General features: G+C 31.5%; 1 protein-coding gene across 1 annotated transcript in view; it reads right to left on the bottom strand.

Moving 5' to 3' along the window:
- Positions 1–11886: 11886 nt before the first annotated feature.
- LOC142349609 (glycine cleavage system H protein-like) overlaps positions 11887–16975 on the bottom strand; it is an 18249-nt gene continuing 13160 nt past the window's right edge. The window contains exons 3-4 of the mRNA XM_075401291.1: positions 15820–16030; positions 11887–12222 (exon numbers count right to left, since the gene is read on the bottom strand). Coding sequence (XP_075257406.1) covers positions 12086–12222; positions 15820–16030 — 348 coding nt within the window. The 3' untranslated portion in view covers positions 11887–12085. The remainder of the gene's footprint in view (positions 12223–15819; positions 16031–16975) is intronic.

The raw sequence follows: 16975 nt of genomic DNA, 5'->3' as shown, positions 1-16975 counted from the left end.
TTCAGTTTCAATATTTGAACGTAGTAAGTGAAAACTTAACTGCTATTTTTCCGCTAATGATGTCAAAAGCTGTGACGATTTTTCAAGACCACTCAATTTTGGCTGATATAATTAAGTTTCTAACAAAATTAATACATTTAGATAAAATTAAATAGCTAATCATTCAAATATTTTCTGTAATGAAATTTTTTCCAGTTTAAAGAAAGCAAGAGAAAACATAGATAAAGAAAACGATTAGATATGAGTAAATCAGCACTATTTTTAGATCGAAATTTTTTACTTGTTTCAAAAAAATTTTTTGGTTAGCTCTTTTTTCAGAAGTAATATCATGACTGTTGCCGCTATCTGCGATATCCTGTGTGTTGAAAAAACTCTCAAAAACACGCTCAATGGATTAAATAAATTTGATGTTGCAAAACAACATTTTCCCAAGTGCCGGTTTCCTTTTTATAATAACTTCTGCCGTGAAGTTTATCTTTTGCCGCGTATCTTTTCCCGCAGTTGTCTTTTGACAAATTTGCATTTTTCGAAGATCTTATAGCGACCCAAACATATAATCTCAATTTTCAGATTATTCAGATTTTTTTTAAATAAATAATTGGAAATTCAACCTAATTAGTTTTAAGTTTGAAAACATACAAGAGCAAAGTTTTTGATTGGACATATAATTAGATTTGATCTAATTAAAAGTTTACGTATTCGGGTCTCTATTTTTTGTATGCAAGAGTATTTGCCCCATGAGCAAACAAATTTTCTTGTGTTCTCAGATAGTTAAGGGACCTGAACAAACACCTTTACTAATTGTTTCCATCACTGTGATGTCGTTATCAGGTTGTAACTATTGAACATTAAAAATTTGTAGTCCAAGAAGTTTCATTTATGAAAAATGTGTCGTCCTAGAATTTTTATTTATGAAAAATGTGTTATCTTAGAACTTTCCTTTTTATGAAAAAGTTGTGATCATAGAACTTGCCTATTAGAACAAAGTTGTAATCATAGAACTTTCCTTCATGAGAAAGTTGTAGTCATAGAACTTTCGTTCATGATAAACTTGTAACCAAAAAATTTTCCTTTATGGGAAAGTTGTAACCCTACCAATTTCGTAAAACTTTTATTGTCTATGACATTAAAGATCCATAAGAGGAAAGTTCTAGGATAACAATTTTTGGTTTACTCTGGTAGTTATAACAAAAACTTTACGACAATTACAACAAAAACAATTGGTCTGTATTGAACGGAACAGAGATATCTTAGGTAAACATAATTAATAGTGGTAAATAAGTTATGCAGCCAAAGTTGCCTCATGAAATTTATCATACTCCTGCCATTGGTAATATTTAAAATTATTCGAACGTTGCAAATTTGCAGTTATTTAATTTCATCAGCTCTTATATTTTCTTCTATTCTTTGCTAAATTTAACGAAAATTGTAGCCGTTCAAACAACCGTCCAAAAACTTAACAAACTGTTTAGCATCGAATGTCGAATCTGTTTTTGTTTTACAGTTAGCCAAACTGAAAATCCTAAAAGGCACTTATTTTGGTAACAAAAACCACATTAAATTAGCTGACCACAGAAAATTGATTGTATTTTCAAGTCAACATTTTCGTCTTTTCAACTCCTTTAACTATACTCTAAAGATCTCTTCAAATCAAATTAGCATCACAAACATTTTTTAAAAATCTTTTTTAATGTTTGTTTGTCTAATTGAATGTTGCTTACCGAACTGAAAGCGTTCTTTTTGTTGTCTGTTGTTTTTCTACTTTCTTGTATATTGAATCCTGTTTGTGCCCTTTAATTTGCATGTTTTTTATCAAAAAGTTAAGAAACGAACGAGTTGTGAAGCTCCAGGGATGTATTTATAGGTTACTATGCCCTTTTATATAGAGAACTCCACTAACTATAGTCAGTCTAACAGAGTAAATGCATATCTCTGACTCCGGTGTTATTCTTTATAATCACCGTTATAATTGAAATATATCTTCAGTGTTATACTGAGTCGGTTAGTCTGAGAGACATAGGTAAGTCTACTTCGCGCGTAGAAATAAGTAGCCCTAGCTCTTTATACTTGAAGGCTATAAAATGAGCACAACTCGGGTCTGGCTTAGTAGCTTTGTGCCTAATTTGAAGGTTCCTGATGCAGAGATCAAAAAGTGTCAGATCAAAAAGTGTCAGATATCTTTAAAAATGCGAGATTTCAATTTCGACGTGTGGAGGTCATTTCAAGTTTTTTGCAATGGATTACCGATTCTATAAATGATGCCTAAACTTCTTTTGGTTATGAGATGAAATAAATGTTAACGGTCAATACAGTTAATTTTTTGTTCCAGTAGTTTTGCCACGTGTTCACCTCTCCTACGCAATCTCATGGTCTTCTTCTTACACAACACATTACTCCTGGTTTCACTCTAACAAAAAATGTCTCTAATTTTGAGAGAATTTTTTTGAGAAAACAGGGAAACAAAACACTATTATGTTTCCAAAGGAAAATCACAAAAAACCCTATTTAAAATTTTTCTAAATCGAATCATAGTTTCCTCAATAAATTTTTGTATGTTACTGAGTTTACCTGATTGAAAAGTTCATTTCAAATTTTCAAAATTCTTAGATTTTTCAACAATTAGATCTGATTTTTTTGACCTAATTCTGTTTTTTAAAGTAGAAGAAATAGAAGAATATTTCCTTGATTCTAATATAAATGGTTTTGAGTAGCTTTTTGATAAAAATCAAAAAAAAAATCTTTCCTGCTTTTGTTGCATTTTAACTCAACTTTTACAGAAAATATAATGAAGAATAATTTCAAGTCGCATTCTACAACTTCATTCGATGTTTATAATATATTGAACACTTCCCGCGCCGATGACTTTCCCCAAAAATAATGGGTAAAAGAGTGTAAGAAGTGTAAAAAAATTACACCCCTATTTCTCCACTTAATTAACGGTGGAAGACTTTAATTACAAAATTGTAAATTTAAAAATTAGAAGTGGAAGAAGTTGCTGAGAAGTGATTGGTCATCTTTCCCCTCTCGAGCATGTTACATTCATCTTGTGCGTTAAACCTTGCGCCAACTGATACTGTCATTACACGAGTCTATTTCGGTTGTAATGGTAATTGTTTAAGAGTGTAATTCCTTATCAGCCCGTCCTCAATTACACTCTTTGCAAAGAATGTAAAAAGAGGCGAGAAATGAGTGTAAATACAGTGTAATTTTTTAAAATAACACTCATATTCTTTTTACCGATAAATATGAGTGGAAAACGAATTACACCCTAATCTCAACTAATTAAGGTGGATCAAGGATGAAACCTTGGCCCGGGTTCTATATTGTTTTCATTATCAATCATTTGAAATAAAATCATGTTTGTTCTCTAACCTTCTAGTAACAATTTATGCAAAAAAAAATAAATGGCAAAATTGATTTTTCTCAAATTAGGATGCAATTTGCAATACCATATTTTCCAGTGAATTATTTGTTTTTTAATGGTCAATTTTGATTATTCTGCCTCAATAAGCAATTAGTAAGTGAATACAGAAAAATTTAAAAAGAGATCACTGAAAAAAATTTTGACTAGAGAAAACAATCTTTCTGTAAACAATTTTTTTTACACCAGTACCGTTTTAATTTACACATCTTGACAATTTTCTACCATTTTGACAATTAAGTGCGCCATACAAATAAGATATGAACCCGAACCTGCCTCGCATATAATTTCAGTAAACAATCATTAAACTACAAACATGTGTTTCATAATGTCCCATTTGCTGATCACCTTATAGACTGTTAACGTGTTTCTAGAATCTACTGGGCTGAATAGTATGTCATTGGGCTGAATAGTATGAAACAACAAACTACTTTTTTTTCTTGCCAGAAGGAACCATAACCTGAATTTTGGCTGCAAAGTATGGCATTTAGTGTTAAAGGCGTGGGATGTGTAATATTTTCGTAAAATTAACATTATGACTATAATAGCAGAGCAAGCTCACTATAGAAATATCGCATGGTTTTCTTCTTGATTTTATACATATTGTTCTGTCACGATTAGGTTTTTGCTGAAATTGAACACGTTTGGAGACATAATTCACAAACATGGTATAAACCCGGCATCATTTTATAACACCACAGGAAAGAAGCGAAAAAATAGAAGCATCGTGGCACGTTGCGAAATTTATAGGAATTCGAAAATTTTTGACGAGTTGGTTTTGACTTGGGAATCAACTTGCAAGACTTGTGAGACTTGTTCAAAGAGTTGCCCAGAACTGAGAAACGAAATAAGACTTGGATTTACACTTAATATAAAACTATATATCATTTAAAAAAACTAATCTTTGAGTAACCAGGCGAAAACTAACGAACGGATTGAGCACATTCGCATGAAAACGAACAATGAAAATACGATTCATTGAAAATCTTTAGCTTTGATAGCACATTGAGCATTGTCTTCAGTTGTTGTATTTTTTGCTTAGGTACCACTATGTAGAGTCTGAAGGCCGTGCTTCATTTCAATATTTTGCAAAAACTATTGCGCAGATTGGCCAACGTATCTGAAACAACAATAGTAAACAACAACTGCCTTCAACGGTTTTTGAGAGTTGAAGCGGAAATACTTTGGCATGCTTCTTATTTTATTCATGCGTGCTGGGGAATCGAACTGCCTGAAGACAACCAGGAGCTGCAATGCCAGAAATGCGGACGAAAGAAGAAAAAAATCCTTTTCGACAAGAAAAAATTGGCATCACAATAGGCTAAGCTCTTGCAAAAAAATTTCTTCACTAGATGTTCCTGTTGAAAAATTATTTATCTATACAAATTCTACTTTGTTAAAAAAATTGACGATCTTTACCTACTTTCAACAAAACGTAGAATGGTTACTGTTGCTCTTTTTAACACTTTAAATTGGAATGTCCTTCTACTCAGTACATTAAATACCGAGAGTCAACTGAAAAATCAGCATATAAAATGTAATGAAATATCTTTAGAAAAGATTCAGAAAAACAAAACGGCCAACAAACACGACAGGTAGTTGAATTGAATTTTTTTTCAATTAACTTTGAATTTCTATGAAAAATAATCCCAAATCTCAAATGTAATGAAAAATGTTCAATTTCAACTTCAAATTTTGGAGAAAAACATCGGGACAACAGTTCGGCGAAGACGCTCAAACTTAGTTGTATCTTTACTCAGTTTTATGTCGAACCGGCCAAAGGATTCTGCGGACCACAGATTAGAAACTCAATTTTAACTTCCCAAAACATCGATTGTTAAAGAAAAATGGTTTTCGGTCTCTGAGTTCCTTTATTCTCATTGCCCAATTGTTTATTCGCAAGACACATGCATTCATGCATATTAAGTTGAAACAGTTTTATCGTCCAATTCTGATTGTTTTCTACGGATAGCACTAGATTAGATGATAGACTTTTGCCTGCAATAACAATGCTAGAGCTCACTAAATTTCACGCTAGAGCTATGAACATAAATTAGAAAAGGAAACGTTCCATATAAGATACAAAAAAACAAAAAAAAACCATCCGATATTGATCTTATCTTAAAATTAGATGCGGTGCGGATATACAGCGTAAAAATAAAATGATAGAAAATGCTCTCCATTGCATGATTAGAAGGTTTCGTGATTGACAAAGTATCAATTTGTCATGAAGACTCAATAATATTTTTCGTTATTCGTTATCCGGACTGTTAGACGTCAAAAATTTTCATCGAAAATTGGGAAAAACAAAACCAAAATAATTTTTTTTTAAAAATCCAAAAACATCAAAATTTTAGTGTTCAACTAATATGTTGACACAAACGAAATAACAAAAATTGTCTGCGTTTTTTAATTTGATTTTGTAGGTTTATTGGATTACTGAGAAAAATTATTTAAAGGTAGATTTATGAACTTCGAAAGAACTATTGAGTTTTACTATGAGATCTCTTTTACATTTGACAAAATTTCATAAATAGAAGGCTAGAACTTTTTTGAATGTTTAAATTTTTGACCTGACAGTTCAAAAAGTTGCGAAAGCGATTGTTTTTTGACGGCAATATTTTTTCCAATCTAATATTGAAACTGTTTAGTTTTAAAAGTATTTACAGAATCATTGAATAATTAGTCAAAAGAGCAATATCAAACTGAAACTGTAATTAAAATTTTTATTAAAAACCATTTATTGCGTAAGCAAAGAGTAGTAATTAAAAGTGACAACTTGACAACGTTTGCATCTGTCAACAATCGCATATTCAAATTGACAACGTTCCCATCTGAACATTTGATAAGAGAGCGTCTCAGAAAAATTTAGTTTTGTTATAGCATCGAACATTGTCATCAGTTGCCGTAATGTTTTTAGCTAAAGTTTTATTGTTTAGTGCATCAAGACACTACTCCACTTCATCTTCATTGCAAGTTTCATTGCAAAGACTTGCAGAAATGTCTTGAACGTCATTAAATTAAGATTGGTTCTCTAAATATACAGGGCATCCGCTCCTACAAGATCTTGTGCTGCCATTTTTTTTAAAAACTGGAGCGGGAACAATTACCCATGGTTCTTATTTTGCTGATGTGTTTCTGAACCCCGAATTGCCAAAAATCCACAGAGAACTTTAGAAGCCAATTGTGTTTAAGGATGGAAAATACAAGATGTCTGGCAGGATGAAAATGGCGTCAGAAGGGACGAAAATGTTGCAGAAAAGTTTTTGATTAGGTGCTCTTCTCTTTGTATCATCACTTTTTCAAATGAAATCCGTTTTGTGTGGAATGAAATCGATGAGTTCAACTTCTTTCAGCAAAACTTTGAACGGTTTCTGTTCTTGTTACTGAAATTTGAAATTGGCATGCCCCTCTGATCACTACTTTAATTACCAAGAAATAATTTTGGAAAAACTATTCAGAGCTACAGATACTTTGGCGTTTTTATATTCTTTGTTTTTTTTCGAATTTCATTAAGAATGTTGACGGGTTTTATGTTTTTTTAAAACAAATCTGACTTGAAGGTTTTCAAAACTCAAGCTATAAATAAACATTTCTGATTCAAAACGCCGCTCAAATAAATTCAGAAAATTTTTGATGGGGGACGGTTAGTGAGGTTGAAGATGTAATGAACAAAAAATTATGTTAGTAGAATAAAGACTGAGCCTTTTTTCAATTTTTTTCCCAATATTTTCGTCAACCAGCTGTGTTTAGAAATTAGTTTCGTTTTGGACTTCAAACTTGAGAATGCTTCCGATGTCCATTTTAGTGGTGATTATAATGTTTGTTTAGTTGATTAAACCACGCAAACATTCAGGTAAGATTATGCGGAGCTCTAAAATCCTTACTATTGTCTGAATTTTTGCAAAGTCATCGGCCATTCGAGTAGTGATCAGAATATTTGATTAGTATATTAACACCCAAAAAAAGTTGAGTAATGATTCGGAGCTAAAAAACCCTACTATTGTCTCAATTTTTTGCCAAAAAGTAAAATCATCGGCTCTGATATCTGTCTTCTACGAATCTGTAGAAATATATGGATTTACACTTCTAAACACGCACATTGCCTTATTGCTTTTTGTCAGAACTCTGTAATGATATTATTCTTGAGCCGGTTTTTCCTTTTACGCTTAAAATAACATTGGCGTGTTATTAATAACACTGATGTTTAAATCAGTCAGGTAGACGACCATTTGAGATATTGAAAAACTTTTATTGTCAAATTTTTCACAACTTATTGCAACGTCAACGTGACTCCCAAGTTGATATGTGAAAGACACACTTTGACAAAGATTTAATTACTTGTAAGTAATACTCAAATTTGCAGCTTCTTTTCACCCCAAGATTATTAAAATTATTAATACAGAACAAGAAAAACTGTAATGTAATTAATTGGAAACATTTTTCGTATATTTTTTCTGACTGAACAAAAAAGTAGTTTATTTTCAGATTTCATTAATTAATTTTTCACTTTGTCTCGAATTTTTGGTATCATTTTTTGTAACTCGTAAAGAATTTTATATCTTTCATTTGGGTTTTTCCAAAACATTTGAATTTCTGAAGCCAACGTGGTTTTTCATTAATTTTGAACAAAAAAACACTAAGGAAAGTTCCGTTTAATTTGATAGTTCTTAAAATTCGGATTGCGTTTTTGAACAAACGGGTATTTATGAGGACTTAAGAAAACCATCAGTCACAGTTCAAGATGTAGGTTTCACGTGGCCAGCTGTGAAACCACTGAAAATGTTTATTGATCCAAAAGGAAGACAAGGGGGCGGAAGACCAAAAGGAAAGAGCTGGCTTCTTCTGTTGAAGTGGGCGAAGAAAACAAGATTACTAGTTCGACTCAACTGGGGCTAGACGAAAAGGGTTGTTTAAATTGAAGAGACAACATTAATCATTTTAACTCATAGCTCAAACTCAGCAAACATTCTTTTCACAAATCGGATTTACCTTATGAGTATTATCATTTGAGACGATTATGATTTAAAGTGTCAATCTTTTTAGGTTGAGATCTTTTACGAGATCCGAAAATTCTCCAAATGACCTCTCAGCCTTGAATACTAACATCAGTTCTTAATTACTATGTATTAGAAACTAGGCTACTTTTAAAGTCCATTGTTAGCAAAGAGAGGTCAACGTTCTAAAACAGAAATCAATGTTCAGAAATTAAAATCGAAAGTCAACAAAAGTCATATTAGCCTTCCAATCCTTTTAAAAAGCGTTGTATAGCCGAATGGCAAACCTACTGAGGCTAACACACTGCTGAAATTAAAAAAAGGATCCAAAATTTTTTCTACAAAACAAACAATTTTTTTCAGACCAAATAGTAAGTTTCATGCGAACTTTACGGTGATAACGTATTTAAAACACTGGTTTCCAAAAAAAATGATTATAGAAACGTTTTTTTAACTCATATTGGCGAATTGCATAAAATTAGTTAATTCGGCATCCAAAAACTTATCAAGTTATCCATTACATTAAAATTGGCGCTCATTTTTTTACTTTGTGAAAATTTAAGATTTAAATGAAGTTTTATGACTACCTTTTTTCCGTAAAATAATGCAAAAAGTTGTCATCTGAGGCTCACATTTCAGCAGACTTTATAATAAGCAATTTCCGAAACATCTCACAATTGTGATGTCTAAGTTTTAGTTTGGTAAATTTTTGTTTGGAGTTCTATGACAACGACTTTTTCATATATACGGTATCACTGACAAGCAATAATCTCTGAATTTTTTCAAATTATTTCTTCGAAACTCTTTGTTTGCGCTTTTTTAGCACTTTTCCTCTTAAAAATGATTTCTCTTAAAAATTGTTAAACAACAACTTTCTTTTATTGAAAGTTCTATGGCTACAAATTCTGATGGACGCCGTAATAGGAAATTGTAATTTTTTAGATTGTTGAATTATTGGGTCAAGCGGGGTGCCTCTTACTGATATAGACTTGGATTTCTATACGGGCAGAACATTCAGGTCTGAAACTGAGGACATTGTTTTCAGGGGAGTGACAGCCAAATAACTGCAAATGGAGCGCTTTGATTTGTTCAGGTTGGCTGGATGAGTGCATTTTGAAGGTGGCCAATCCCGTCCAGATGAGCAAAAAAAGAAAAAAAATCTATACATCTTAATGGCGAAATAAAAACAAGAAAGCGGAAAAAGATAAGAAGATGGCTGCCCCCTAAAAAATTCATTCATCATCTCCACCCCATTACTCGCAAGTTATTTACGAAGACCCCCCCCGACATCTGAGAATTTAATTAAGTATGGCATGGCATGTTCATCAAATTGAACACAATTTAGAGTTTTTTCAAGCAGTAGCCAAAAAACTTCAGCATGCAACACTTAAATTTCAGAGCGAAAAGTATCTTATATTGTCTTTTGAGACTTTTAAGATATTGTGAAAAAGTTTATTTGAGTAACAGTTCATACAGGACAGAACTTCTATCGTGTAAGACGAGACAAGATCTTACACGATAAAAATTTTTGATCAGCTTCTTATCAGATCTTACACGAAAAGAATTCAAGAACTACTGGGGTCATCCTCAAAACTACATTCATAACGACTCCCTAAATATATGTAGACCAGCCCGCGAAATGACTACGTTTGTTTTACATATGGAAGTTATTGAAAGGGTTTCAAACTCATGCACTAAACGAAGCGCCAAATTGATCTCAAAAACTCTCTCTATTACATTGAAATGCAGAATAAGTGGCTATGCGCAGAAATTTGCCAAAAAGCAACAAATTTACATGATCTGATATGAATATCAGTTTTTTTAGCGCTTCGTGCAATTTGATTTAAGTGCCAGCTGGCATCGGTACATGTGATAAAAGCATGTGATAAAAGCTATTTCATGGTTTACATCAGTTTCGAATGTGTTGTTTGAATTCGTTTGATCGAAATACCTCTAACTCATACTTTCATTATAGCAGTGTTCAAAATTTGGCAACTTCTGATTTATGGACTATGGAGGAAGAAGAAAGATCGTTGAGGAAAGTACTCTGCTCACTTAATGCTTTCTTAAATGTGCTGTCGAAGTTTTTTGGATTTTGGATTGAAATCCAAAACAGTTTCTACTGCCTGTGGACCGACCTATACAGTCTTTTTCAAACTTTTGATCGTCCAAAGAACAACAAAGGGGGCGTGAATCTAGGTGTTATTTGAGCAGAATCGTCAAAAAAATGTTCTTAAAACTTAAATGTTACCAATTTTTTGTCGATCTAAAGATTATTGAAAACGAAATAACTATATTGATGCTGCTTAGGAAGAGTAGAGGTTTGAATTTGAATTTGAATTTCAATTTCTCCTTTACATTTTTATTTCCCTATACATCAGAGTCATTAGAAAACCTAGCATGCTTTTGTTTTTATTTTTTAGCTTCTTCTTTTTGTCGAATTCCAAAAAACCGTTTCTGTTATCAGTTGAACTCAAGTTTTTGTAGTATCCTTTTAAAGCTTTAGGTTGATCTTGACGCTTCAAGACTAAACGGATTAATGAATTTGTTTTAAATTGAGCCGCAAAAATATTATCAGTAAATTGTAAAATTCTGTCAGAATATTGCTAGAAGATCGATCGTATTAAACGAATTTCCCAACAGAATCTTACAAGATTAAATTTAGTCTTAAAAGAGTTGCAAAGTAATCATTCATCTTGTGCTTGAACAGGCTTGGAGACGCAATATGGGGAGTTTAATTTTGACAAAACTGAGGTTTTAAACATTACCAAAGAAACAAAGAATCTAAATATCAAAATCGGGATTGAACCAATCTGAGTGAAAAAAAGTTTAAATACCTTCAGCAAGTCCACTCGAAGTAATCAGACACTTCACAAATTTAATCACAAATTTAATCCGCTATGCACACGTCTAACGCCATCCAAATCATTCATCCTCTCTCTCACATAAAATACTCTTTTGTTTTGCTTTCTGTTTCGACCCAACAACAAATCAAGAGAACCAACAGGCAAATAGAATGTGGAATAACAGTTATCTTCGTGTAAAAAATACAATTCAAGCCAAAATTCAAAGAAAAATTTGGCAGAAAACAAAAAAGAGGGCCGAAGAACTGTTTTGTCAAAAAAAACCAGTAAACACCGTCTATAAAAATACTTCTTATTTTTTGAATTACCACAAACCCCAAAACAAAACAATATCACCAAAAACAAACGTTTCAACCGTTTTAAAACATATTGTCCCATTGTTTTCTTATTGAAGTCCTGTCTCTTCAAATTTTGCTAACTGCAAAAATAATAAAACAGTTTATCATTGGGTGAAAATCTATTCAAGCAGAGGCAACTGGTTTTGAATTTATCAATTTTTGATGAAATTTGAATTTTCAAAAGAAACAATAGAATATTCGCATTGCCTCGTTGAAAAAGTGTACAGTTTCAATGTATATGTTATTATCTGATCTAATGCAAAACATTCTTTGGGTTATTGTGAATTATATTACAGAGAAAATACAACAAATTGGCCTTGAAACAAATGATCGCTCGTCTAAGACATACAAAACTTTACGAATAATGGATTTCGGATATTAATTCCTTAGGATATTTTGGGTTTCAGTGAAAATCTTAGTATGCTCAAAAACAATATTTAAAGGATAATTCGATAATCGCAGAAATCAGTTGAAAAAATCTTCCGGTGGTTGAAAGTCCTCAAATGCACCAATATCAAACATGTATAACAATCGGTCGGCAAGGGGTGTAAGGTTTGTCTTCTCTTCGTCTAGATTCGAGGGCACAACTTTCAGGAACCATCCTGAAACAATCAAACAGAAAACAATAAATCATCTTTCCCCTTTTTTGAATTAATATATTTCTTCATAAGTTAATGAAATCTTGGTTCAGAACGGATCATTGTTATCATTGTTATCCGTTTAGTTCAGATCAGTATTGGAACCATTCTCGCTGTCTTCTGCGAAAAAATATATCTATTTCTGGCTCCTATCAGCATATTTCATGGCACAGAATTAGACCAAAAATCTGAGCCCACTACGCATTGGATGAGATATCAGGAAACTCGCCAATATTCACTGTCTCCTCTGATTGTGTGACTAACTCTTCTTTTTACTGTAATTACGCTATCATCGCTCTTTTTTTCAATCACAGTTGACTTATTTTTACATATCAAAATACGTCAATTAGCTACTTTGAGAATCACGACTGTTTTGCGAGCGTTTAAACTGGTAAATCGAAGTTCGATTAGATTGGTTATTACTGCGGTTATTACTGTTATTAAGTGGCGTGATAGCCGAGAGGTAAGGTGTGTGATTCACACGCCAATGATTGAGAGTTCAATCCCCTGCCTCCGTGAAGCAATCTGTGTGAGGATGAGCTCTTAACCATAGCTTCAGGTTGGTCATAGTCTGACCAATGCTGGCTGTAATGATGGTACCACGTGAAAGTTTCGGACGCAAAAAGTGGCTATAGTCACCAAAAAAAGAGCAATGCTGCTCATTGAAGATCAGTCTGTAAGTGGGGAATGATTAGAAAACGGGCAGCTGAGAACCGGCTACTGTAGGCCTAATGCTGTTCCGCTGCGATTACGCAGGAACCACAATTATTATTATTATTATTACTATTATTATTAATATTATTATTATTATTATTATTATTATTATTATTCTTATTAATATTATTATTATATTTTTTTATTATTATTATTATTATTATTATTATTATTTTTATTATTATTATTATTATTATTGTTATTATTATTATTATTATTATTATTATTATTATTATTATTATTATTATTATTAGTTTTATTATTATTATTATTATTATTATTATTATTATTATTATTATTAATATTATTATTATTATTATTATTATTATTATTATTATTATTATTATTATTATTAAGATCAGTCTGTAAGTGGGGAATGATTAGAAAACGGGCAGCTGAGAACCGGCTACTGTAGGCCTAATGCTGTTCCGCTGCGATTACGCAAGAACCACAATTATTATTATTATTATTACTATTATTATTAATATTATTATTATTATTATTATTATTATTATTATTATTATTATTATTATTATTCTTATTAATATTATTATTATTATTTTTATTATTATTATTATTATTATTATTATTATTATTACTTTTATTATTATTATTATTATTATTATTATTGTTATTATTATTATTATTATTATTATTATTATTATTATTATTATTATTATTATTATTATTATTATTATTATTATTATTATTATTATTATTATTAGTTTTATTATTATTATTATTATTATTATTATTATTATTATTATTGTTATTATTATTATTATTATTATTAATATTATTATTATTATTATTATTATTATTATTATTATTATTATTAGTATTATTATTATTATTATTATTATTATTATTATTATTATTATTATTATTATTATTATTATTATTATTATTTTTATTATTATTATTATTATTATTATTATTATTATTATTATCATTATTATTATTATTATTATTATTATTATTATTATTATTATTATTATTATTATTATTATTATTATTATTACTGAATTAGGCTTCTTTTGAATCGAAGTTTTGTTAAACGGACAAAACAGTCCCTGCTAAAAAGTCCAAATAGTCCCAGACAAAGTAGTCCAAAATACAAACAAACCAGACCCAGACCAAACGAGATCTCTTCATAGAAGGATCAAAAGGAGAACAAAGCTTTAATCTTGAAAGATATCATTAAAGTAGACACAACATCGTCAACATACGTTCATGGTCAGTGTACTGGACTCACACTCGGACGCCACTGCACCGAGTCCGAATGAGTCTGAACAAGTTGCGCAGAAGCCATAAAAAAGAGGGCTGAGCAGATAAGAACGTTGTGAATAAAAGGAAATAGACATGAGAGAAAAGTAAACTGAAGGCTACTTCTTGATCGGCAACTTAAACAAATCAAACTGCTTCTAGCCTTAATTTCAAATGACAAAGTTTGAGTGTCATTTAGTTGCATTCACAACAATGAAATATCGATTTACGGCCCACGAGGCAAGATGACTGCAACTTCTCTCAAATATTAATCATATTTTGGACAGGCAGGCAGGCCGTGCAAAGCAAACTGCTGATATGATCTCGGAATTTCAAGTTACTGAGGTATTTCGATGCTTTGCTATTCTAACATTGAAGAAAAGCGTTTCGAAGTGCGATCTGAGAATCAATTCTTTGTGGGATATTTTGTTGCGCGCATTTTGTTTACTGTGTTGTGGTTTCAGTTGTACCTAGGAATGTTGGCCGCTGTCTATCTTCTGATATCCTTTTTAGCATCATTTATATTTTTTGATCCGTTTAATGATTAGGATTGGTAATACTTGCTTGATTTGTTCATCGCGTAATCATACCTTGTCATTGCATTTTGTAAGAAGATGGTTTAGGCTGTTGGCTAAGAAACTGGTTAGTTGGCAGTGCAAAATTTATCCATAACCCTCAAAACAGAGAAATTTTGTTTCTTTGTTTGTCTGAATGAAGTCCACAATGGCAATATACGCCCTATATTTACATAATGTCATGAAGCACTCCTTTTTATGCTCGTTAATTAAAAGTTACCCTGTCTTGTTTTAATAACTTTTTTTTTGCTTCCAGTCCTAATTTTTTGGTAAATTGCATTTGACTAGCTTAATAGGCCGATTAAATTTACTGTGACTCTCTTGTCTTGGAATAATTTTTCTGAGATCAATTATAATTAATGACTGATTTTTAGCAGAGACACAGGTTTATCGGAACACGAATTAGACATTATCATTGCTGAAATTTGCTTGACATAGGGTCTGGGGTACCAGATAGAGTTTTGTTGATTTCTGTCAATTTGACACGTTGTTGAGATAGTTGAAAAGCGTCAGAAGAGCGGGCAACGAAATCGTCGCATTTTCAAATTCCACTCAAGAATTTTTTAAAAAATGGATATTGTTAATAAAAGCTGATGGTTCCGTTAGGTCCACTTCAAAGTGAAATTTCTACACTGTAATTTATACCATTAAGTAATGTATTTTCTGATTGGAAAAGTGGTGCAAAAAATTGCTCACAATCTAATCAAGATTTTGTATCGATTTTTTGTTACCAGCTCATGCGGAACACTTAAATGTGGCAATCTCGAACAAAAATTCTCAGTTTTTTTCAGCAAAATCTTCATAGGCATTAATATATTCCTTTCATTAATCTTGAAAAGCCTTGAATCTTGAAAATATTTTCTCAAAATCCTCTTAGAAATTTTGGTGAATCAAGTTACTGGCTTAGATTGCTCAGTTTATTAGTTACGTCTTGAGTTTCCGTGCTTCGGTATTTTTCTTTTTTTCATTTTTTGGAAAAAGGTCTGATCTAAAAAATATATATTACCCTCTTCGTCCGGGGCCACCCACGAATGGAACTGATCCAAGAATCCAGGGTCTGAAATGACCTCCTGGTTGATTGCAATGACCACTCCACTGAAAGGCACATACTTGTAGTGCACACCTGTCGATGACTCAATCACCGCCAGTACCTCCCCCTGGACTATGAATTCACCCACTTTTGGCAGTAGTATTGAGAAGATTTTACCCAATTCCCTCTGTAAAATGAAAGTTATTGGGTTGACAAAAAACTGCCCTAGCCGATATGTGGATAATATATAAGTATTAATTTTTCAACAAAACTCAATACTTTGTCATAGTTCGACAGTTCTTGAAATAAGGCATTTTGATGCACTGATTTGGTATCCAAGACCTGCTTTTCACTGGAGAAACTCTAAATCTTCCCGAAAAAATGGCGTTAAAAATCTGGTTATAAAAGCCTCGGTTTAGGTAGGCTAATAATATAACACATGATCAGACAAGGAAAGATAAATTTTCTCTATCATCCGCTTACGGCTCAGAAACTGTTTTTCCTCTTAGAAAACAGCTGCCTAGTTTATTTTCTTTGGCTCGCTCAAATTAGCTCTAACTCGTTCAATACGTAAAAATCATCTTTACTGTACCTCAATTTATTCACCTGATGTTTATTGACATGATCGAGTTTGTCCATACAGAAGCTTACCTTTCTTAAACAGAAATAAAACCAACCTTAGAACTGCAATTTCGCCAAAAGGACAAGTATCGCAGTTTAAGCTTGATGTTTTTAATCTCTAAACGCTAACAAAAATTATATTGTAATATTATTTAATCATCTTGCAAGGTTTGGTCAAAACTGGTCTTCTTGAACTTCTCACGAAAAAAAAAACCAAATAAGGTGCAAAAAACGTGTTTTATAACTGCAAAAGGTACTAAGAATTTGATATTTATAATATCTAGAAATATGCCTAAAGAACGATTCCTAACACGGCTTTTTAAAAAATGTCCTAATAATTAAAGCTCCCATGTTTAGACTAATAATGACATAAAGACATAATGACGATTAAATATCATGTCTATAAAATAGTTTTACAATTTAAATTTTCCAAGTAGGAATTTTCCAAAAGATAAACAATTAAAAGAACTGTAACCTCTCAAATGACCCTATATGCCGAAACAACTCTTTT

The sequence above is a fragment of the Convolutriloba macropyga genome, chromosome 11 (genome assembly GCF_964194025.1).
Source record: "Convolutriloba macropyga chromosome 11, txConMacr16.3, whole genome shotgun sequence".
Lineage (NCBI taxonomy): Eukaryota > Metazoa > Xenacoelomorpha > Acoela > Convolutidae > Convolutriloba > Convolutriloba macropyga.
The sequence above is the reverse complement of the archived record's forward strand: the minus strand, read 5'-3'. Positions and strand labels throughout refer to the sequence as shown.